This window comes from Melospiza melodia, chromosome 2 (assembly GCF_035770615.1).
Source record: "Melospiza melodia melodia isolate bMelMel2 chromosome 2, bMelMel2.pri, whole genome shotgun sequence".
Taxonomy (NCBI): domain Eukaryota; kingdom Metazoa; phylum Chordata; class Aves; order Passeriformes; family Passerellidae; genus Melospiza; species Melospiza melodia.
Genome location: NC_086195.1, coordinates 87,782,385 through 87,806,570, shown reverse-complemented (window position 1 = coordinate 87,806,570; position 24,186 = coordinate 87,782,385). Strand labels below are relative to the sequence as shown.

The window sequence follows — 24,186 nt, the reverse complement described above, 5'->3', positions numbered from 1 at the left end:
TTCAAGAATCCCCTAACATCTGGCAGCAGATGCCTCTTCATATGGCTGATGTAAACCAAAGGAATACATCAGAACAAACAGTCCTTTAACAAGTTAAAAGAACAAAGAACTAAAATGTCCCAAATGGAACCAAACAGTCTTCACAATTTTTCATACATTTAGGGAGGGAAAAATTCTACTTTGCTAATATAATGGTATTAAGAATCTTCCATAACTATCAGACTGTAGAAGTCACAAGTAATTTCTGACTTCTGCTCATGAGTACTTAACGGTATACTTAAAAAACAAACCTCCAAACTTTTTCCTACATGTGCCCTCCAAGGTCACAGATGCTTAGAAGAAAAGATTACTTCCTAAACATTTTTCCTCTTCACACTAGGGGGATGTTCTGTCTTTTAAAGGAATTAGCAGAAAGTCTTTTAAGTAAACTATAGTGCAAATAAGGACTATATTGTGGAGGCATTGATGCACAGTCTGCATAATCTCCTTTAATTGAGGAATTTAAGGCCAATTAGACATACACCTCTTGGGACTGGTCTTGGTATCCCCTATTCTGCTTCAGAACAAGGAATCAAAGCAGCTTTCCTTGTCTTGAGACTACAAAACATATGACCACTTCTCTACTATTTCACATACTCATATTCAAAATGATGTATTTTTTAAGACTTCTGCTAACTTACTTTAAGTGTCTTTACCAAATCCTTCACTTTATATGAAACAGCATTGCATTTTATGCAGTTGTTCTGCATTCAATGTCAAAAATATGTACAGATTTTCTACTGACACTCATATCATAAACCTACAGATTTTGAAAGCTCACTGAGAGCAATCCAAAACCATAATTTCCACTAGAAACTTAGTACTGCAAAATAATTATTTCTGACCTCCAGTGAACTGTATATAATTTTCTGAAGAAAGCTCATAAAGCAAGGGGACCCATTCTTCTACACTGAGAAAACCTGAAGCTATAAAACCATACATCCTAGCCAAAAAACAATAGACTGCTTGAATCAGTCATTGGTTATTATCCCCTTCTCAGGAATAAAAAATACTGAAAAGTGAAAAATACAAATCTTTTCTTCCACGGGAGGCTGGAGAGCCAATGGAAAAGTGATCTGTGCTAGGCTCATAAAACAGCACTCCTGTATTTTACAGTCACCTTTAAATATGGCAGAGTAGGTTAGAATCCAACTTTGTACTTCCTCATACAGCACCTTAAAAAAAGATTTCCACTGGATACAAAACATTAATAACAAGGAGCCTGTCAAACTGATGGGAAATTGAGTTGGTCCATATCTGTTATGACACCATATAACTTACATTATCAACATACTTCATGCAAAGCACATCCATATTTAGCATGTGCTACCACTGTAAATTATTGTTTTCCCTAAAAAGCCAGGTTTTATTGAAACAAGCAATAATACACATTCTTACCTTTTTCAATAATTTGCCAGTAATCAAGGAGTGCCATTGAGCTAAAAACACATATGGTATTGAAAATAATCCCGAAGTCATAAATCAAAGTGTCAGAGTCACATCTAAAAGAAAATTCTATCAAATAAACAAGGTAGTATACATACTTTTCTGCCTGAAGTTTTGTGGTTTTTACAATCAAGTCCTGGGTTTGTTCCTTTGCTGCCTAGAATACAATTAGAATTGTTAAGCATGTGAAAAATACAAACATTTTAATTGTATTAAACAATGTTTAAAATAGGTAATACTTTTGAAGCTTTCTGAGTATAAGCAATTTAAATGAGTATATTCTTTGAAATAAAAGGCCTTCTTGAAACAAGTATTCATTAACTATCCCTATGTCCAGGCAGTAAAATAAATAAATTTGTATCCTTATCCATATTTATTTTCATGTTTATATACATATATATTCACACAGTTTATTTTGAATTTATATTTAATAGAGAAATGCTATAAATATTAGTGAAATAGTTCTGACTATTTTCTTTGCCCATCAACTGTAAATCATTTGCTGTCACAAAATAAAAAAATGAAACAAATACCTTTGGATGCTAAAGAGCCCAGCACCAGTGTCCACTCAGACTTTTCTTTAGAAAAGACGATGAACACAGCTCTGCTAGTTTAAGCAAGCCCAGCTCTACAGTCCAACAGCTTATAGAGCTGCATGGACCAAGGACAATTACTAGGAAAAATAACTTTATATCTTTACTGAAAAGATGGTCAGGCACTGGAGCAGGCTGTTCAGGGAAGTGGCTGAGTCACAGTCCCTGGAGGTATTTAAAAGATGTGCAGGCGTAGCACTGAGGGACAGGGGATGGTGGTGGACTTGGCAATGCTGGGCTGGACTCAATGATCTCAGAAGTCTTTCCCAATCTAAATGACTCTAGCAGTCTAACTCAGGAAATTCAACACAGCCCTAAATATTGAGTGATGGCAGTGCAAGGGAATCCAAGCAGAAACAATTCTGCGTCAGACAGCAACTGCAGAACTAAAAGGATTGCTGCAACTAAAGACTTCTGAAACTTATTGCTCTGTGAAAAGCTAAAAGACAGCTGGATTTTTTGGCTTCACGCTGGATGCCACCAGTGAACCCTTATGCAGAAAAACTGAGACAATTTAACAAAAAAAAATCCTAAAATCAAAATGCATCCAGTATAGAATAATACTGCAAGTGAAGAGGTGGAAATGGCAATAAAGACATTTTGTGAATATTTCAATACTGCATTACAGCCAAATTACAGCTTGCCAAATTGAAGATGCCAGTCTTGAGACCCCTGCGAGGTTTAACAAAAGTATCTATTCACACTGAATCATTTCAGCCTTTTTATCTGCCACTCCATTAGCTGTAACAAAAAAGCAGTAAAGGTACAGAAATGCTTTGAAAGGTGAAAGTAGGACTGTAACAATTCATGTCCAACTTAATTGCAAATTTCAATAAACAAAGAAGAGGAAATTTGCTTTCTTTCCAGTACTTTCTGGGCAGAAGTACTAATGACCATGAACAATGCCAACAGTAGGACAGCAGAAAAGAAGAAAATGCATTTTTTCTGAATCTAGCTAGATATACCAGGAAGTCAGTGTTTACATAAGTGCATTCAAATACATGCCAGATACTGTCAATATTTTATGTATGAAATATAAGACTTTACATCTAACCCAACCAGGTAACTGTCAGACATGCTAGAGAAATCAGAAAGTTGGTATTTGGTGTTTCTTCTATATCCAAAACAGAAATATTTTTCTCTTCCTCCCCACCTTAGTATATTAGTTAAAATTTCATTATACTTCAACCCCAGTGAATTCCATTTTAGCACTTGCTCCTTCTCTCTCTTTCAGCCACTGTATTTCTCAAGTCACTGTCCTAAAATCAGATGTGACAATATATGGCTATTTGGATCACATGTTACTACAAACTTACAAAATAACAAAGCTAAAAAGCTTTTTGGCTTATCCAAATATATTCCCTTTCATGTCCTGCATTTGTTCTGCTTTTTTAATATACTGGTCTCTTTGCACACTTTTCTGCATTATATGCCCCAAATCCTCCTTTTTCTTCCTTCTGTTTTCTCTACTTAGCTCATTTCTGTCTTCTTACTCTTCTTATTTATATATTGAGCACATGCCTGCAAGTCTTCCCGTCCTACTACAGATAAAGTACCAGAGTATTTCATAACTGAGAGCTGGTTCATGAGCTTATTAACTTTACACTCCTACAAAGAAAATATGGATTGAATCAAAACAAGTTATGAGTTCTACAGGGCTCTAGAGGAAACCTCCTGTGGGGCACAGAACAAAACTACCTATTGACTTTAACAGTAAAAGAAATCTCTGCAGGGTGGCTCTACTCTGGGAAAAGAAAAAAAAGGCACAGACAACAGTTACACTTCATCATCTAAAGACAGAAAAGAGCAAAAATCTGCATGGACACTTGACTCATTTCCACATCTAAAGAGCTAGTCTAACAGTTCCTGAACTGCACTAGGGAATATATCCACATTAACAATGTTCAAAGAGATCTGAGACCTCTGAGGTGCATTACCCAGTTCCTTCCAAAACTGAAATTTAAGCACTGCAGTTGGCTACGCTGCACTCTCACATCTTTTGGTACAAGTTCATCAGGCTACAAGCATTTCAACAATGACTGTGAAACCTATTTATCTAAGTAGGAGGACATCTAATATCCACATACACACACATATGGAGAGGAAAACAACTGTTTTCACAGGATTTTTTTTGGTGAAGGATTCTTATTCACATGCTGTAAATTATGTGCTGTATTGGGAACAGGCTTGGTTTGGCAAAACATCTACAGTTCAGCATCCATAAGCCATTTATATGCATCACTGCACTGAATTTTGAACTTGTACCCTAAAATCAAGCCAGATTTAGTAATGCACCATAAAACACAAATGTCCTGCACTCCCCAGCCCCGTCAGTAATATTACAGATTCAGGATTAAGGCAAAACAGAATTGGTTTTGTTGCATATCAGCATTCTGAGACACTGTTAAGAGACAAAACCAATACACTGAAAATGCACACCAGATCTGCCTCCCTCTTTGAATTACCAGATACTTTCCTATGAATATACTTGAAGTGTTCACATGAACACATAACTCAAGAGACACAGTCAATACAAAAGCCATTTTAAATAAAAATACACATATTAACCTTAATCTCACACACATCCAATCTAATAAAATATTTTCTCTCCACTGATGCACACATGGATTTCACATTGCTGTTATCAAAATAAGTATATAGCTGCATTTTGAACTGCAGTTTGGAAATAATTAAAATTACTTCCTTGATACATTTTTCTAAACATGTAAGAAGCAGCGTATTAATATCCTAGAGTAACATAACATGCATACCATGGAAACATCTTGCTGCTGCTCTTAATCCTCAAAAATAACTCTTTGTCCTTTTAAAAGGACGTAGTCACACCTCAAAAGGAGAAATATTCAAAGCACTTTCATTTATATATTACCTTCAAACGACTGGACATGTCTTCACAGCAGCTGCTCATTGCTTGCACATCTTCATTTATACTCTCAAGTTCCTAAGTTCAAATAACAGTAACTGTGTTTTTAATCAGAAATGCTGTGTCCAGGCCCAGCTTCCCCCCACAATTAGATGCCCCATTTCAAGGTACATTGTTGCTCAAGGCTCCCTGTTAGTCAGTGCAGAGTACTGCAACCCTAAATATCAAGTAGCACTTGGGACTTGGATGTGTTTGTTTCATTTGTTGGAAGTCTTGCATTGGATGTTTCACTGTTACTGTACAAATATATCTGTCCTGGAAAGTTAAAATCTCTTTTCATACTTTTTTTTTTTTTAAACTTTAAATCACATAGCAGTACTCTAGTAAAATAGCTAGTCATGCTGCAAAAACATTACCTCTTTAACTTGCTTGAATATGTGCACAAACTCTTCATTGATGGCCAAGCTTCTTCGTTCAATGTCTCCACGCAGGTTCCTCCGGGTGCGTAAACTGTTTTCCACAAAAAAGGTCGAGAGAGCCTTGAGTGCTTCCAGCATCTCCTGGAAAATAAAGAACGACCTTCAGTTTGCATGCAGTTACAAAGAAGCAGGTTAAATACTCTGTACTCACTGCAAGTTCATGGTCTTATTAAAAATAAAGCAAACCTAATAAATGGTTTTAGAGGAAAAGCTACCTTAACACACTTCACATCAGTTGGCAAACAACTAAAATAACTGCTGAGCCTTTCTTCTTCTCTGATAACAAAAAAAGTTTGTCCACAATTTTGCAGTAGCTTTAACCAATAAGACTATTTTCTGTAAATGAATGATCTATCCACAGCAAGAAAACATTTAAATTACACAAAACTTGAGAAATGCCCTTCCGAGGCAAGTAATACAAACCTCCCTACGATCTGAAGGGATAAAATAGGAGCGTGGCATGTTGCTGGAGAAGCGAAAACTAATTTTATTCTCAGTTAATGCTGCAAAGGACCGCCCGCAGCTCCGCAGCGGAACTGAGCCTACGGCAGGACTCGCCTCCCCGCCGCGAAGCCTGTCGGGGCCCGCGGCCCCTGACGGCTCATCCGGCCCCCACCCCGTCCCGCCGCCGCCGCCTGACCCACCTTGTCATTGTCCAGGCGCGTCTCCAGGATCTTGTTGAGCTTGCGGGACAGCGGGTTGGTGCCGGGAGCTGCCGGGAGCCCCGGGGTGGGGGCGGCGGGCGGCGGCGGCGGCGCGGCGGTGTCGGCCATGGCTGCGGCCCTGCCCGGCCACAGCGGCGCCACGCGGAGCGGCTCCGGCGGAAACGCGCTCCGAGCATTTGGTTCCGGCCTAACGCAGGCCGGCTGTGGGGCCAGGCCTCGCCTGGTGCAAGGTGCCACTCGGGGTTTTTCTGGTTCTTTGTTTCTTTTTTATTGATAAAATAAAAATACATTAAAATTAAAATATTAATAATTAAAAGTAATTTACTCACTAAATAAAGGATTTTGAGTGGATGACAGAGGGCTCACTTCATGAGAGCAGATAGCTGTATTTATTTCACAAAACAAGCGCTTTAATTATGAGCGCAGCTAGAAAGAAAAAAATAAAAGAGATCTCTGTTGTAACAGCAGTGGCTGTAATATGTGTCAAAATGAGGAGGCTGTCTTGTTTCTGCTGTGCATTTACTGACACAGAGGTGACCTCCCAAGGTCTTCTCACAGCTCCAGAGCACAAAATCAGAGTCAATGAAGTTGAAAAAGATCTCTGGGATCATCGAGCCCAACCTGTGGCCTGACAGCACCATGTCAGCCAGACCATGGCACTGAGTGCCACATCCACTGTGAAAAATGCGTATTTTATGATTGGCTTTTTGCAAATATTAAAATGAATATTATATGTGTTGTGTTAGAAAGTAATGGTGTATTAATTCTCTTAAGTACTGTGTTAAATATAGTTTTAGGTTATAAAAATTGTTAAAATAGAAACTAATCTATGTAAGATGCTTTGTTTAAAAGAAAGGACTTGCAGCGAGATAGCTGCCATAGGACACCTAAATCTTTCAGAGAAAAAGAATTTATTGCCCTCTTATCAGAAGAAACTAACTTCTTCCCATCTCGAAGGCGCTGGTAGGATTCAGAGGAAGAAGTTGACACTGACCAGAATCCTGTGTTTGAATGGAATTTATGCATCATGTATGAAGTGTATGAATATGCAACAGGCTATTGCTTTTAAGGGTTAATCCTTTGTTAACCAGGGTCCTTTTTCAGGCTTGTGATGCCCAGAAAAAGGTACCCGGATGTCTGTAACTCTTTGTGTCTATAGTCTCATATTGTCCTAATTGAGTTTATCCAGATTATTATTACTCTAATTGTGTTACTATTTTTTTAAACCATTTTATTACTATTAAACTTTTAAAAAAATTAAAAACAAGTGATTGGCATTTTTCACATCCACTCTTTCATTAAGCACCTCCAGGGATGGGGACTCCACCACCTCCCTGGGCAGCCCATTCCAATGCCCAGTGACCCTCTCTGCAAAGAAATACCTCCTAAGGTCCAACCTAAACCACCCCTGGTGCAGCTTAAGACTGTGACATCTCGCATTGTCACTTGTCCCTTCTGAAATGCTGAGGTGCAGCAGAGGTATGTCTGTGAGCTTTTCCAAAGGACAGAAAGCAGGTACACAGATCAAGGTAAGATGCCATGGAGAGAGGATGACTAACAGTGCACATATATAATCTGAAAAATGTGTATTTTATGACTGGCTTTTTGCAAATATTAAAATGAATATTATGTGTGTTATGTTAGAAAATTATGCTGTATTAAATTTTTTTAGAAGTGTGTTAAATATAGTTTTAACATAATGTTAAAATAGAGACTATGCTATGTAATATACTTTTTTTTAAAGAGAGGACTTGCACCAGATAGAACCACAGGACACCTAAATCTTTCAGAGAAAAAGAAGTTATGGTCTCTTATCGAGTTCTTCCTGCCTCACTCAGCCCTGAAGATGCCGTTAGGGTTCAGAGGAAGAAGCTGACACTGACCAGACACAATCCTTTGTTTGAATGGAATTTATGCATCATGTATGAGGTGTATGATTATGCAACAGGGTATTACTTTTAAGGGCTAATCCTCTGTTAATGGGTGTCCTCTTTTGGGCTTATTTTGCCCAGAAAAGAGGTACCCTGTCTGTAACTCTTTGTTTTTTATTGTCTCGTATTGTCCTAAATCCTAATTGTCCAGATTTTTATTATTCTTATTATATTACTATTTTTATAACCATTTTATTACTATTAAATTTTTAAAATTCTAAAAACAAGTGATTGGCATTTTTCACATTTAAGAAGACATGGGTTCCACCATGGTATTAGTTGTGAAAACAACATCACCTTTCCATTTGTCCGATGGTGTGTGCTCAAAACCCAAAGATTCAAGCAATAGCTTAACTCTTCAGGAGTTTGTGGATTTCACATTGCTCTTCTGAAGACCCTTCCTGAAAATAACTGCAAGCAAGTCAAGTAGACATTGCCTTTTTGCCCAAGGTGGAGCACTGAGCTTCTGAATTCATTAATTATTTGTTCTTTTAGTCTGAGTCATTTACCTCAAGGAAAAACTGTGTGACCAGAGCCCTTGAAATCTAAGTGTGATGGAGACAGTGATAGGATATTTTGCTATTTAATTTTTGTTTGTTTGTTTTTTTGCTTCCTCACATGGATCCTCCACATAAAAGGACAGCTTTTCTGAACAGCCATGTAGTGCCTTGTTTCTATTCTTGGCTAGTCAGCAAGAAGGATTTCAAGCATTTTCAGACATGTTGTTTTCCTTAGTTTCTGTTTCTCATCCACCCTATTACACCGATATTATCTCCTTCTAGATGTCCTTTACTTCTGACTAAGCTTACGGGAGCCAGGATCTCCTTTCTCCATGTCAGAAGAGATAAAACAGCCTGCAGTCATCACAGGTGTAAGCAATTAATATTTAAACATGTCAAGAAAATCCTATAATTAGAAAGATCCCCTCCCACCTATAAGCTGGATGTTGTTAGCTGTTTGAACAACGCTTCAAATGTTGTTAACCTGATGGATGAGTTGACAGAGTGAAGGCACACCTTGAAGTCAGAAAGTCTCCAACATCTGAAACACAAGTGTCAGATAAGTCACAACCATTGCCAAGTCTTGTCCAACAAGTTATACCACAAACATACAAGGAGCCAGAAAAAATTCCCTCTATCAGTTGGTACATGCGTTTTCTTTTGAAGCAACCAGTTCTGTTTTCAGATGCTTCTTCATGGGTGTGCATTTCTTCAAGAATGTGTTTCCCGAGCCAGAATGCTTCTAGCTAATGTAAAACATTGGGCTGACAGGAACCAATGGAGTTTTGAAACAGCATGTGTTCATCTGTGCATGTGTTCTTTTGAAAAAATGAGAAGAAATAATCAAGGGAGCACTTTTTTACCTCTCACAAGTCTAAAAGCTGTTTGTATGAGGATACCAGTGCTTATATCTTGTTCATCTTTTAGGAATATTAGATGCAGCTCTAGAAAGAAATCCTCTCTTTTTCTGATACGAATAATTTCTGAAAGATAGATTTTTCCTCAGAACAGATTTTTTAAACAGAAATGTAAATGTGACTGCAACGAAGTCACCATCTAGACCTCAGCTGGTGTGCCATGTCTTATATTCATCGCAAAAGTGGATTTGGCATGACAATCTTACCAGTCTGCTTGCCCATCAGCAAACATCCGGTTAAATCAATTGGATGTACACTGTGGGATAAAATGCTTGGATTTTGTGATCTGTAACTCCCAGAAGGTACTTTGATTTCAGTGATCAGTTTCTGTGTGTCAATGGTAGACAGATTGTGTAGTGTGTGTAATTTACACCACTGCAAGTTCCCTTACCAAAGCTTGACAAAGCTTGACAAAGCAGAACTACAGGTGTCAGTAAAGGCAAGGCCTGGCACAGGGTGTTCTGTTAATTTGCTTAGTTGCTTACTGTGGTGGTTTCTGGTTTTGTGGGCTTTCCCTCTCAGACAGCAAAACTGTTTGACAGCTGTTACCACTGTGCAGCTGGTGAAAGTGCTCACAAACCACTCATTTGGTGCACAGAAAGGAGCACAGTTCAGCCTGCAGAATAAGGTGTGGTCAGGAATGCCACCTGCTGTCTACCTAGCCAAAGCTAGTAAGTGCTGCTGTACTTTCCAATGCTTGGGAGTACATGTGCTTTCTGAAGAAAAAGGCAAAAAAAGGTTTGTAGTAGCAATCTGAATTTGTTCCACAACAGGCTAAGTAGCAATAAAACTTCAGTGGATGAATAGGTTGACTGGGGTCAAAGACATGGCTGGATGTATTTCCCTACCCTGTGACAAAAGAGGAGTGACAGAGCAAGACATAAAGAAAATATTTTCTGAAACACAAAGAAGAAGGAATGGGTCTGGTTATGGGTGTTGTCATGGACAAATGAGAGTGAGAAAGGAAAGTTTCTGTGATTAAGGAAAAAGAAAATGTACAAATACATTAAAAGGAGGGAAGGAGGGAAGGAGGGAAGGAAGGAAGGAAGGAAGGAAGGAAGGAAGGAAGGAAGGAAGGAAGGAAGGAAGGAAGGAAGGAAGGAAGGAAGGAAGGAAGGAAGGAAGGAAGGAAGGAAGGAAGGAAGGAAGGAAGGAAGGAAGGAAGGAAGGAAGGAAGGAAGGAAGGAAGGAAGGAAGGAAGGAAGGAAGGAAGGAAGGACTAATGCAGAACTTGCCTCAGTATGATGCACAGAGCACATAGGAATGGGAAGCATTATGAAGTCAGGGATGTGAAAGGTTGCATAGCAAATGCCCATTATTAGTATCTATTATACTGTTTTCTTACAGTACAAAAGATGAAAAGAATTTGACAGTGCTATTTTGCATACAATTTACAGGTCCTCAGTGAAGAAGAATATCTGAAGGAAGCTGGCCGTGGTATATTGCTGCTCAGCTATGTCAGCCATTTGAAAATATTTGCAGCCCTTTATGCTTACATCCCTATAGATGACCAAGTGAGTGGAATTTGGCTCTGCCAGGCTCTCCACTGCACACAGCATGCTCCAAAAGCAATCCACCACTGCCTTATAATCTTCACTAGTTCTCTGCCATGAAATTATTCCTTGGCCTTCTCTAGTATTTTGATGTCTTTTTGTGCTCAGGTTGGACTAGAAAATCCTACAAATAGGCAGGAGCACATGAAAATATTCTGTGTCTTTAAGTCAATTACAGCTGGGTTTTTTAATGATTTATTTTCTTAGAGGCTAATATTGTAGAATCTTTTCACCAGACCAAACCAATCAATTTCCTGAGCTAACCTTTTTTCAAAAACTCAGACATTACTGACATCATCTGGAAATTGAAAATATGACTCTGTGAATGATTTGGCCAAAGGTCACCCTGACAGCAACATGTAGTCATGTAGTCTGTGTCCCTTGAAGGTCCAGGAGAATGTACAGTTCTGAAGTTTTAGGTTAGCTCATGCTATCTCGCTTGAGGATTTATTGTCGTGCCTCACACTCAGCAGTAGTGACTCTAATATATGTCATGCTGAATCAGCCACCTGGCTGAGGAGCTATAAAACTTCTGTTTGTTATAACTCACTGAAAAGATAACACTAGCAGTACAGTGTGCACTTTAATACATACCAAACCCATGAAATCTTCCTGTTCATCTCCTGCTAAAAAAACTCAACCATTGATTTCAAGGGAAGCACTGTCAGCAAAACTGATAGGGTTTAGCCTAAATTTATTTGATTCTAGAACACTGCAGAATAAAGGACCTTTCTAAGCAGATGGCTGTCAAAACTATGTGCCCACATCCCTGGCAAGGTCAATTACATTGGTCATGGCAGTGCCACTCACTTCATTGAGGGTCCAAATTTCACCTAAAAAAAAAGAAACAAATGATTTAGATCATGGAGCCATGAGAACAAATATCTGCTTGTGGCTGATGAACTGCATCATCTTAGTGAGACCACATCTCTGTGGCTGAAGTATAAAGCTTATCTTCCTTTGCATATGCTCACTAGTATGCCTACCATGACAATAACAATATAGCAAAAAAAAAAGAATATTTTTGCAAAAAGAAAATACAGGCAGGACACGACTAATTATAATGATGTGTGCCAGGCCTGCTGACCTAGCTCTTCAAGCAATGACTGTCTGCTGGCAAAAAGTCTGTGGAATGTGTTCTGTTTTATAGGTGAAATAAAAATAACCCCAAACAACTGAACAAAAATTACAACTATTCACCATCAGACAAAAAAAGAGTATCCTTCATTATGTCCTGATCTCAGCTGAAATCAATGTCTAGCAAAGAAAATCTAGAGAATGAAACCTAAATTACTGGGCAGTGCCCTCAGATCAGCTGAATACCAAAAGGCTCTCTATGAGATCATAGCAGGGTCATGATGTGGCTCATGACAAGCCAAAGGTAGACCTAATAAATTGCAAGAATGACTGCATTAGAAAAATACCTTTGGAGTCAGTACATCAGCAACACAAGCATTGACAAAGACTGCTGCAAATTTTCACTCCAACTGCTGTATTTTAATACAGACCTGTGGGTCAAACATCCGTGTCTTATGGATCTCTGTCAAATCTCTTAGTGTTTTCCTCCTTTGATTTTTCTGGTATGTTTCTTGTGAACAGGCTCTTCTTGTGAAGAGCATTGTCTAGGTCAGGAGCCTAGCCAAACAATAGCTTAAGGCATTGCCTTAAGCCCCCCCCTCAGCATTTTTGTTATTCCCAGAACCCAATCACTATGGTCACTTTGTTTTCAGAGTTCAAGTTACTGAAGATGTGTGATAAATGTAGCATATATTTCTGTCATTCAGGATTCATACAGGACTCCAAGATAGTATAACTCCACTTGGCAGGACAAGAGATGCATAAATGTAGAATGAAATGCATTTTTGCAGCCCTTCTTTTCCTCCTTTTTTAATTATATTGACTGGCTGGTCTGTGTTTTGAAGCCGATTTGAATTTTCCAAAGCTCCTTTTAAACTCCTGCTATTCAGCTTCTGCCCTCTTGCCATTTTTGCAGCCACACACATACTTCCACGCAGGCAGGGTAGTATGACACTCTTCTCTCAGCTCCTTGAATTTTTTTTACCATAGTCAGTATCCAAAGTACAGTCCTTAGTGTTAGTAACTGCTCTGCTGGATCTGGTAGCTATTCATTAGAATGTAGTTGCATAAGATGATAGAATTCTCACCTTTCTAGCCCAGCAAATCCTGCACAAATGTTGTAGTGGCATTGAACAGACAAGATTATATGATCAGGGACATCTGGCATGCAGAAACTCCCTTTTAAATTACAGCTAACAATTTTGTCAGGCAAAAGTGTATCTGGAGCCTTGAGCACACAAGGAGCTCTTGAGGGTAAAAGATGTAGTGGGACATGAAGCAAAAATTGTACAGCTTCACCACAGAAGCCATTGTCTTCTGAAAGAGCACTTGAGGGATGTTGCTAGTAAAAGTTGCAAAAAGCATGTTGATGATCACAGCAATTTTCATAGCAGTAATACAACATCAACCTAATTTTACAGGTATGGTGTCATAAATAGCTTTTCCTAGTGCTCGTAACAATTCTGTTTGGGTGACTTTAATGGAGCTTTATTGCTACTTCAGGAGAAATAAGTTTCCAAAATGCCAGAAGTTGCACTCTCAGACATCTGTCAGGAGCCTAGCCAAACAGCTTCCCTGCAACTCCGGCATGGAGCTACCTGGTGCATTTGGATTTGATTCTTTCTGTAAAGTTGACTCAGAAATGTCATCTGGGCTTGCCTCAACCATTCATCTTTGTGCGTCAGCTCACAGAGCCCTTCCAAAGCCTTGGCGAGATGCCATCACCCTCAGAGATGCTGGAGAGCTGCTGTGTATAAAAATAACTTATTACTTAATGCCTGACACTGGCTGCAGTCACCGCTGTTGGCTGCAAATTGCAAACAGTTTCTATGCAAAGATCTGCTCACCTCCAGATGAAATACATTTAAACCTTCAGTTTCTTGCCAAAATGACCTGGCATCCCTTTCTGGTGGTCATTTCTGCCTTCATGGCATTATTACATAACTAGCATCCCCATAACTGATGCACTGGAAACAAGTAATTGTGTCCACAAGGGCAGGCAAGTGTTATTTCTAAACTTTGGTATATGTGGCTCATATTTATCCATTTACAATCTGAAATAGTGGGGATAGAGTGAGTCTCTGCCAAGAACTGGCAGCCTGATGGTGAGCTAGTGTGTCCTGGGTTCACCAGTGGGCTGCAGGACATTGGGGGGAACATGATGATGGGCTGGGTGGTACTGGTGTCGCTCTGTGGCTACACTGTAAGAAAAAAACATTTTGTGTTTGCTGCTTAGATGAGAGTTTTGACAAAGCAGGAGTTCTGTGTTGGCATCTACTGCAGCTGACTTGGTTGGTGAGGCTGGGTGTACAGAATGGTGTCAACAGCTTTGTGAAGCACTCACATTCCCTGGCAGAAACTCAAGGAGCATTTCCAGCAACCTCCAATTACAGTACTAATTACAAGAGATTATCAAGTTCCCTAGAACAGACCCCAAGCTCCCTTTTGCATGCAAACTAGCAGCAACTCTCTTGTCCACGCAGGTAAAGCTCTCTTCAGAGTATCATCAGTCTGAATGTGCATCACTCATCACTGTCAACTTTCTTTAAACAATGCCATCTTAAAATATTGTTGTGCATGCAGAGCACATGCCTGTCAAAAAGCAAATGTCATGTTGAGTGAACTGCTAGTCTAGAGGTTTTGAAAGGATATTTTTATGTTAATTTTGATGATTAGAGGCTTCTTTCTGCTTCTGTCCCATACATGTCCTTTTATATGATAAAGTCTAGAGTATTAATAATATATGCAAGGTAATATCTCAAAGAAAAGCATCAGGTGCTTTAACCAGATTGCAGTGCTGACTGACAAAATGAACATATTTGTGCCTCACTGAAGAAAGCTTACGACAAGAAATGCCCATGCTGGCCCGGAGCCAGACTTTCCTTTTAATGGTCAAAAAGCAGATGATTTTGCTGCGGTGTAATTGCTGATCCATTGCTGATATAGTGATATAGGGAACTCTTAAGTGCCCTGAATCTGTTCTTGCTCTCTTCAACTTAAATATCCGAACACTTGCAGACAAAATTAAGGACTTTTAGAGAGATACATCTCAACAATCTTCTAACACCTAAAAAGTCAGAGGTAGACCCCATAGCTAACCATCTACCAGAGCATGGAAAGAAAGACACTCTCAGAATGCAATTCATCCTCAGATTCCTACCCAGTCTTCTTATCTGCATAGAAAACTTGTGCACTGGACTGTTGAGTAGACAATTTTTTTGCCCCTATTTGTCTGACAGTGACTTTTGACTTCTCTGTGAATAATTCTAAGAGTATGACCCAGCTTCAGTTCTGTGGAAATGAAATACTGTGTTTGAATCCTGGTGTAACCCCAAGTTCTCCTTATACTTATGGGGAAAGGGGTCAAAAACCCAGGAGGTTTGATGTTACGATTAAAAAATAAAATGTCTTCTTTTCACAGCCAAATGATCTAGTTGGTGCCGTAGGCATGTGACATATCATGCAGATGTTTATCATTTTGGATGACATCTCATGGACTTGCCAATTGAAAAGGTAGAACTGCCCAAGGGTTCATTTAATTTTTGCACCTGAATCAGAAAAAATGTTTACATTTTCATTCATAAATCAATGCTGCAGTCCAGTTCATACCTGCTACTTCTGTTCTCTCTTCTCCTGTGCCTCTCCTCTTCATTTGTCACCTTCTCTCCACCTTCCCATGCAAATCTGTCTCTTAGAAGTATGTGTTTCACTCTATCACAGACACGCCCACTTGGAATGCATTACTCACCTTCTCAGATACCAATATTTATCTAAATTTCTTTTAGTGTGGTGGGATTTGGACACAATTTCTGTCAGAAGTGGAGATATGCCAGCATACTACCACAAGGATACTGGCTTATGTCTGATTCATTGAGTAGCTATTTTACAAGTGACTTGAGTATGAGCAGGAATACATATGTTGAGATCCATTTTCCAAAGTGTCAGGCACTGTCTTGAGGATATACCTAAGTTCTTGGTGATTCATGGACAGAATTTCTGTGTTTTATGAGGTTGAGCAAAAGTTCCTTTATTTTTTTCAGTCACTGAAGTTAACAGAAGCCCTCATGGATGGGTATTGCAGCATAAATTAACTTCAGTTGAAGAAACAAGATGGTTGCAAAGGAAGAAGAAAGTAAATTCTTACTGCATCAATAAGAGAGGAAGTATTCATTGCTTTTGAGAATTTGAAAGAAGAGGATAAGAATTAATTCCCTTTTTGTCACTGCCTCAACCTTATTCGGCCTCATTTTTCTGCAAATGTCTAAAGACTCAAGCAATGGGCAGTTCTTTAACATGCAGAGCTAGCACTGAGTCCTCTCTACTCAAATATGGAAATGGCTTAGCAAATATCTAGTTTCTCTAAGGCCAGCTTATGGTATATACTTGAGTAAAGAATTTTTTTCTTAAAAAAAAAAATGTCCTTGTTTTAATGGGTAATTTCCCTTGAAAATGGTAAACTGCAAATTAAATGCAAAAAGCAATTAATTATTGAAATTGTAATATCCTTGTAAAGGTTAAGAGGTAATATAAATGAAGTTCCTGTGAGCACATTAATGGAATTACTATCTTCCCCCTTATAAGTGGTAACTGTAACGACCTTGCTAATTAGCTTTTTCATCAGGAAAAGGAATATTGAAATATGCAGTTATATTGCAAAAGCACAATCTATGAGTAGGTTATTTGGTTACAATATAATATCGAGAGAACACTCTGGGTGCTGAACCTTCCCAGAGATGGTTAAGAGATCTTCCCAGAGCATGTATGGGAGAGGAGTGAAGTCCCCACAAACCAAGAGGAGATGATTAGTGACCTGCTGTGGCAATTAGACATGCCTGAGTCTATGGGCCCTGATGATCCACCCCAGAGTAGCGAGGGAACTCGTGAAAAGGACTTGCCAAACCACTCTCAATCACCCAGCAGTCCTGGTTAAATGTGGAAGTTCCAGCTGACTGAAAATTAGCAAACGTTACACACATCTACAAGAAGGGTTGGAAGAACACTCTGGGGAACTTCAGGCCTATCAGCCTGACCTTGGCACCAGGAAAGGTTATGGAAGAGATATCCTGGATGCCATTACATGACCATGCAGGACAACCAGGGGATCAAGCCCAGCCTACACGGATTTACTAAAGGCAGATCCTACTTGATCAGCCTGGTCTCCTGCATCTATACCTATATATGTATTATAGAGATGTATATATAATCCATATATCTGTCTTATAAATGCACATATATACTCATGTGGGTATATGAATGCTATATACATACTGGATTTACTAAGCACAAGCCTTTTGGAGAGTTGTAAAAAAAGGAGCTTGTTTCTTCCCCCACTGAGAACATGTTTTGGACATTGATACACCTGGAAGTGAGTTATGTTTGGGTTTCAGCTGACAAAAACTGGCATTACAATTCTTCTGTGAATGAATGTCTGTGAGATTTCAGGAGTTCCAGGTTTGTGGAGTCCCTGAGTTCTGTACAACCCGCGGGGTGTGATGGGGAGGGGGGGAAATGAGCTTCCATTTGGAAAATGAATTGGCCATTGTTCCCGACTAGAGGATTTTCAGCTTTCCTTTCTAAAAACCCCAGAAACCATTAGCCATATCCTTGGGAATGTGATCTAATAGGGTGACCTAGATGCAAGTGATTGCTGGAACTCACAGGGGGAGGCAGCTCTGCTCCAGTTCTGTGGAAGAAGGCTGGGGGAGGAACAGGACGCTGCCTTGAGCCCCTTTCTCAGATACGCCCAGTTTAACCAAACCGCTAAAAGTCACCTTTGGGTTCTGCAAAGGCACCTTAGAAGCCTCAGGACAGTGGCCCGGGGCGGTTACAAATCCCAGAGCTTTTATGGAGAACAGAAGCACGCTCTGCTCTCTGCCCCCGCTTTTCACACACACGCCCTTCCCCGGCTGCGGCCGCACCAAACGCTGCGGAGGGGCCAGCGCAGAACCTGCACCGGTCCCGCGGGGCCGGGCGGTGCGAGACCCCCAGCCTGGGCTCGGCCGTGCCCAGCCCTGCTCCGGGGCGGTGCGAGACCCCCAGCCCGGGCTCGGCCGTGCCCAGCCCTGCCCTGGGGCAATGCGAGACCCCCAGCCCGGGCTCGGCCGCTCCCCGCACTGCTCCGGGAAGGTGTGAGACCCCCCAGCCCTGGGCTCGGCCGGCCCCAGCCCTGCTCCGGGAAGGTGCGAGACCCCCAGCCCTGCTCCGGGCTCGGCCGCTCCCTGCACTGCTCCGGCCCCGCCGCCCACCGAGTGTCACTGTCGAGCAGCGCAGCGCAGCGCTCGCCGCCCCGGGCACCATCGCCGGGCCCTGCGCGCAAACTGTGGCCTCCTGCGGAAAGCTGGTCACAGACTGAGGCTTTAAAGGGAAAAGAAAAATCTTCTTTCTGTTGCACGTATCGTTAAACAAACCCGTGTGTCCAAACGCGCCCGCCGCTCAGTGAGAGGAAGCGCCGCGGCGAGACCCGCTCTTAATGCTTTCCCCGCATCTTTGCCAGCATCGGAAGGCAGACAGGTGTCCCCCTCGTAAGTAACACGACACTATTACATTATTTGTATTGGGTCTACATGCACAGAGAGCAGGCTGCCAGTAGATAAGCATTTCTTACTGTGAAATCACTCGTTCATCATCCAGATGTACCTAATTTTAAAAAGTCCAGTTAAGAATAGTGGAAATTCAGGATTGAAACCAGTCATGTTTTTTGTGAGTTTGTGCAGGGCTAAGACAATTCCCTGGTAAAAGAGGACGAGTCTGGGACCTGTAATCTCAGATCTCAGTCACTTTGGCCATATTTGCAAGGGCAGAACAGGCATTCCTCCCTTCAGCCGAGGGGCTGGTGCCGAATAAACTTCCTTGGCCTCTCCCACAGCCACCAGGCTTGTCAAGAACAGGACACAAAAGAGAAAAATCAATAGCTGTAGCTACTATTTTAGAGCCTTGCAAAATGTAGAGCATCTGGTGGCTTTTATATAATAGATGATAAGTAATAAGTTCATAAAGATGAAACAACATACGGAGAGTTTATGGCAAATAATAAAGATTGTTTTCCTCTTTTGTTTTGCATTGACATGTTATTTTTATGTGCACCCAGAGATTAAAATACTGATGTTAGCAACAACAGTCTCGTTTAAGACAACTGTCTTTCAGAAATATGGCAAGTTTTGTTATAGATTGTTAGTAAGAGAATTCACAAAATTCATCACTATTAGAACCACCAGAAAAGTAAGTGTTGATGATAGGATAGTATTAAAATAGAAGTGGAGAGAGGATCTTTTGGTTAGAGCTATGTTTATTGGCCAAGATTTAGGTCTGGATGGGACAGCTCAAAACCCCAGGTGTCTAGTTTCACCCACCGTAGAAAAAATGCAATTTGTTTGACTTGGACACCATACGTATGGACAGGATCTGATCACTTGAATTTGTTTTCTTACCTTCCTCTGAAAAATTTTCAGGTGTTCGAGTTCAGGTTCTCTTTTCCTGTCTATTTAGTTGATTTTTTTTCCCTAGCTGCTGCAAGATTGGACATAATTTCAGGCAAATGTACTAATTATCAGGTTATTTCTCTAACAGTACTTGTCTGTTTGGTTTTCAGTGACTGCATTTGAATAATTGGGTTGACTTTCTGTTGCTCCCAGTACATAGCCTCAAGTCTATTTTTGTACCTATACCTTCCTTTTTGATTTAAAATCAAGTACAGACATGACCTGAAGATCCAGTTTTGTGAGATGCTCGGAACCATGTTGGTGTGATCACTTTCCTGCAGACCACAGAACTGAAAACAGATGGTGACCTGAAATATTAAACTCTTTTGGTTTGTTTTCTGGTCAAAGAATGAAGAATGAGGCGGAGGTTTGGTAGCTGCTTCATTTTCCTTTGGGTTCAGGAACATACATATTCCCCTATGGCATATTATGTTGTCTTAGGAGTCATACTGCAGTGAAAGAGTCTGTGGTTGAGCCTGTGATGTGTATATTAGCCAGGATTGATTTAGGTACAGTGACAGGATTTTCTGTCTTTATTCTGCCATGCTGATTAGCTCCATCAAGTCTGTAGTGCCCCAGCTGTAACAGCAGCTTCGTCAATGGATTGAGGAGAAGAAAAATGGTAAAATCTATAAGTATTTTTCCATCTTCCTGCTAGGGTAGTTTTCTGACAATTCAGTCTGTCTTCAATGGTTGCAGCAGAGGGTAATCTGCAGCTCAGGTTCCTGTGACCAATTATGAAGATTTCTCACAAGTGGATTCTTTTAAAATTCAAAACACCAGGACTAATTTTAAAACTAGCTGCCATTTCAGTATAGACAAGACCATGGGGACCATGTGTTTTGGTATTGCTATATTCTGAGGAGGTATCTGCTTTTGTGGTTGCGCGAAAGACTGTGAATCCTAAAGCACAATGTAATAGCTCCCCTTTTCTTTTGAACAGGTTAGACTGGGATAGAAATAGTTCAGCTAACTTTCAAGTAAAGTACTTCCATGCACAATGATCCTGAAATGGCAATCAAATGTTGATACAGTTGAAGCATGATGAGTTTTAAACATTAGGAGAAAATGGAATGAGAGTTTGGATGTTACCTTATATACACAATGTGTTTAATTTGTTCCTAATCAAAACAAAACTCCCTGGACAGAAAATGAATTATGAAATAAAGCTTATTTCCCTGCAAGCGACTAAGCCGTGCAGCCAGCTTGTGGGGGCATTCAGAGACAGTTGGCAAAATGAGATGCTTCAGGAGAGATGCAGAATTCAATGTACAGTTTCCATGAGGGAATGCAGAATGGCAGCAGCTCAGGGAGTGAACATACAGGCCATATAAGGCAAATAAATGAACTGCTGTAGAGATGCCATTAGCAAAGCAAACACTGACTTGGGGACCTTGGCATATACCATGGAAGAGATAAATTGCATGAATAAATTCATGCTTGTTTGCTTCTCCCTAGGCTTCCAATGCCAATTTTAACTGAGAAACAGTTTCCATGTGTGAAACAGAAGTTTTTCCACAGTCATTTTAATGCCAGGCAATTTCTACCCATGTCTGATCCCAACACATGCCTAATTTAGACATATTTATCACAGTTTCATTATAACCCAGGCCTTTGGCTAAGAAAAGAATGACAGACCTCAGTCTTTAAACAATTAAACAACTATTTAATAACAGTACTCAATTCTTCTCTTGCCTTACACCGAGAGCAGAGTTCCATTGACACAGTATTGGCTTAGTATCCCTGTCATTTCAGGCATGGGTAAAATGAATAGCAGGGGGTAGAACACCACACTGAGCCAAGTGAAGGCATGTGAGCAGTGAACAAGGAGTGTCTACGCTCTCCAAAACATACACAGCTCCTTGCAGAAGTGCAGACCTGAGAGCTCCTGCATGCTTGGGGGTGGAGGCACAGCACCGGGCAGGAAGGTGATTTGAGGGGAGGATGCTGAAATGGTATGCTGTGGAGCAGGCTCCAGCTCTCAGCTTTGGGAAAGTCATACCAGCTCCCTTTCTGTCAGACACCCCGTGGGCACATCCACTTTCATGTTTTGGTGTGGATCAAGGGCGTGCTTTTCAAGTGAATCTCCAGATCATCCTCACTTACCACGTTTTATTTTGCCCAGCAGAGGTGAGTACACAGAGTGGATCCAGATAGCAATATAGCAGAAGACAGGTGCCAGGAGTGCATCAGATGCACTCTGAGTTCTCATGGGGCCCTCAGTTCGCAGACCCAACCTAGAGTGAAACTGAAGAAAAAGCTGTGGAAAAGTGTGAACATAATTTAGGCCCTCAACACGATGAGATCCAACACCAGATTGATCTACATTACTTGCTAATATAGATGTATAGTAGGTGGATGTAGCCTAGGGGTAGTCAGCTGTGGGTACGGCTGCTTTGGGGTTATGCCTTCATTGTCCTCCTTGTGGAGTATTTTATTGCATATATTCTAGCATTCAGCCTACATTTAACCCACTTCTTTGATTTTTTGAAGCACATTTCCTTAAATACACTTGAAATGTTAGGGTGGAAAACTTGATCATGCTAGATACTTTCCAATCCATTTCTTATCCCTTGAGAAAGTATGCATTTTCAGTAATATTCTGATTTTAAGACTTCGCATTACAGGGAAAAAAAATGGAAATCTAATTTTAAAAATACAATAAAGTGGCTTTGTAATTCAATTCTGAAAATAGCTGCTGTTACTATTAAATGGTGTAAATGCAGACTGAGTGCAATAAACCTCACTTCCATTTTGCATTAATAATATTAATGAATGGTGTTTAAATTACACGCCAGGACTGTAAAAGAAACATTACCAAAGAGATTTTGCATGTCTGGTGCTGACATAATTTAAACCTGTCATAAAATTGTCTTGTATCTGAGAAATATATTCACGTTTCTGGGCGTAGAGGAAAAAACAGAATTGGAAATGTCTTTTTCTCCCAGAGGCTCTCTATGCAGAAGGCAAAAGCTCCTCAAAACTTTCCCACTTAAGACACTTTGGGAAAGGGCTGAAGCTGCTGTCTCTCCGCTTGACCTAACCCATCCTGGAGGAGCTGCTTGGTACTGTGATCACATTTACTCTCGCTGTAGACCAACTCGGGAACTGTTGCGATCAAAATGCTGGATCAGCAGCTCGCATGCAGAGACAGACACAGTTCTTATCACACGCACAGCATCAGGAGATTAGCCCATATTTTCCCATGTAAGGACTGCAGCCTTCCCCCTTTCCTTCCAATACTCCTTCTCCGCTGTCGTTCCCCCCTCTCGTCTCCTGCTCTTTCCTCCTCTCCGTGCCCGGCTTCACCGCCCCTTGCACCCCGCACTGAGCGGCCGAGCCCGGCGACGCCGCAGCGCTCCCCGCCCCCGCACCAGCCCGGCCCCGGGACCGCCGCTCCGGCCCCGGACCCGATCCGCTCCCGCGGCAGCGCAGGGCGGGCTCGGGAAGCGGGACCCACCCCCGCAGCGACCCCGCGGGCCGGGACCACCGCCCCGCCCCGCCCCGCCAGCGCTCGGGGACGCGCCCCCGCTCTCCCGCTCGCCGCCGCCGCCCGGCCCCTCGCCCCCGGCCCCGGCCGCGGCCCCGCAACTGCGCCGAGCGCGGCGGGTCCCGCCCGGGGAGGCGGTGGCGGGGAAGGGGGAGGAGAGGCGGCGGAGAGCGCTGCCTCCCGAGGAACCGAACGGGGAGAGAGAGGAGCGCGCGGAGGAAAGGACGGGCCGGGCTGGGGAGGGTCCCGCTCCCGGTCCCGCCCGCCTGGAGCACCCGCGTCGCCTCCGCGCCGGGACCGCGGTAGAGTCGCTCGGGGCGGCCACCGCCCGCCGGCCCCGCGCCCATGTGCTCCCGGCAGCCGCGGCGGGAGCCTCCACGCCCGGCGTGTCCGTAAGTAGCCCTTCGCTCCCCGGCACCGCGCCTGCCCCCGTCCTGGCACTCCTGGACTCTTCGCCGCTCCTGCTCCTTCCAGACACCGGCTCTCCCGCACTCCATGCGCGGCTGAATCCCCTGCCCCTCACGGACCCCCTGCACCCCCTTCCTTTCTCTAACCGCTGCCCTCCGTCGCTCCCGGTACGTTCATGAGTCCGGATCCTCCAGCCTTCAGAACGTCCTTTCCCTCCCCGACCCCTCCCTACCCTGCGCTGCCACATCCCCTGCATCCGCGGACCCTCTCTCCCTCCTGCGTTCCCTTTCCCCGCTCTGACACCCAGCCTGGCCGCATCCTTGCCCGTTGCACCGGACCCTCTAGATTCCCTTCCCTGTTCGGATTCCCAGCCCTCATATCCTTCCTCTCTCGGGCCCCCGTCTTTCCCCTATCTCCCTGCCACCCCGGACCGCTTTCCCTTCCCGGCCCCGCAGCTTCCCGGCTCTCCGTCCTCTTGAGTACTGGGATTCCCCACACTCTCGGCACCTCTGCCTTTCCAGCCCGTCCCCGGCTGCATCAACTTTCCCTCCCATTCTGCTCCTGTTGGACCCCCTGTCCCTACAGTCCTTTCTCCTCCCGCGTCTCTCGGATGCCCTGTCCCTCCCAGGTCCCCTGCACCCCCGCCCGGCACTCCCCCACCGTGCCGGCTCCGCGGGCGCTGCGCCCGCTCGCCCGCAGCTTTTCCCTGGCATCACCCCGGCGAGTTTT

At 42.4% G+C, this 24,186-nt stretch overlaps 2 protein-coding genes across 5 annotated transcripts in view; one reads left to right on the top strand and one right to left on the bottom strand.

The window, feature by feature from the left end:
* The window catches only part of COG6 (component of oligomeric golgi complex 6), a 54,835-nt gene extending 48,609 nt beyond the window's left edge, over positions 1–6,226 (bottom strand). The window contains exons 1-4 of one of the 2 annotated variants that reach the window (XM_063149224.1): positions 6,083–6,226; positions 5,376–5,519; positions 4,966–5,037; positions 1,584–1,642 (exon numbers count right to left, since the gene is read on the bottom strand). In XM_063149224.1, coding sequence (XP_063005294.1) covers positions 1,584–1,642; positions 4,966–5,037; positions 5,376–5,519; positions 6,083–6,211 — 404 coding nt within the window. In that variant the 5' untranslated portion in view covers positions 6,212–6,226. Of the gene's footprint in view, positions 1–1,583; positions 1,643–4,965; positions 5,038–5,375; positions 5,520–5,861; positions 5,994–6,082 lie in introns of those variants that run through there. The other variant, XM_063149223.1, reaches the window with a different exon arrangement.
* A 16,521-nt stretch (positions 6,227–22,747) lies between these two features.
* LHFPL6 (LHFPL tetraspan subfamily member 6) overlaps positions 22,748–24,186 on the top strand; it is a 136,270-nt gene continuing 134,831 nt past the window's right edge. Inside the window, exon 1 of one of the 3 annotated variants that reach the window (XM_063149222.1) lies at positions 22,748–22,766. The gene's annotated coding sequence lies outside the window, so the exon portion shown is untranslated. Of the gene's footprint in view, positions 22,767–23,341; positions 23,442–23,475; positions 23,625–24,186 lie in introns of those variants that run through there. The other 2 variants (XM_063149220.1, XM_063149221.1) reach the window with 2 other exon arrangements.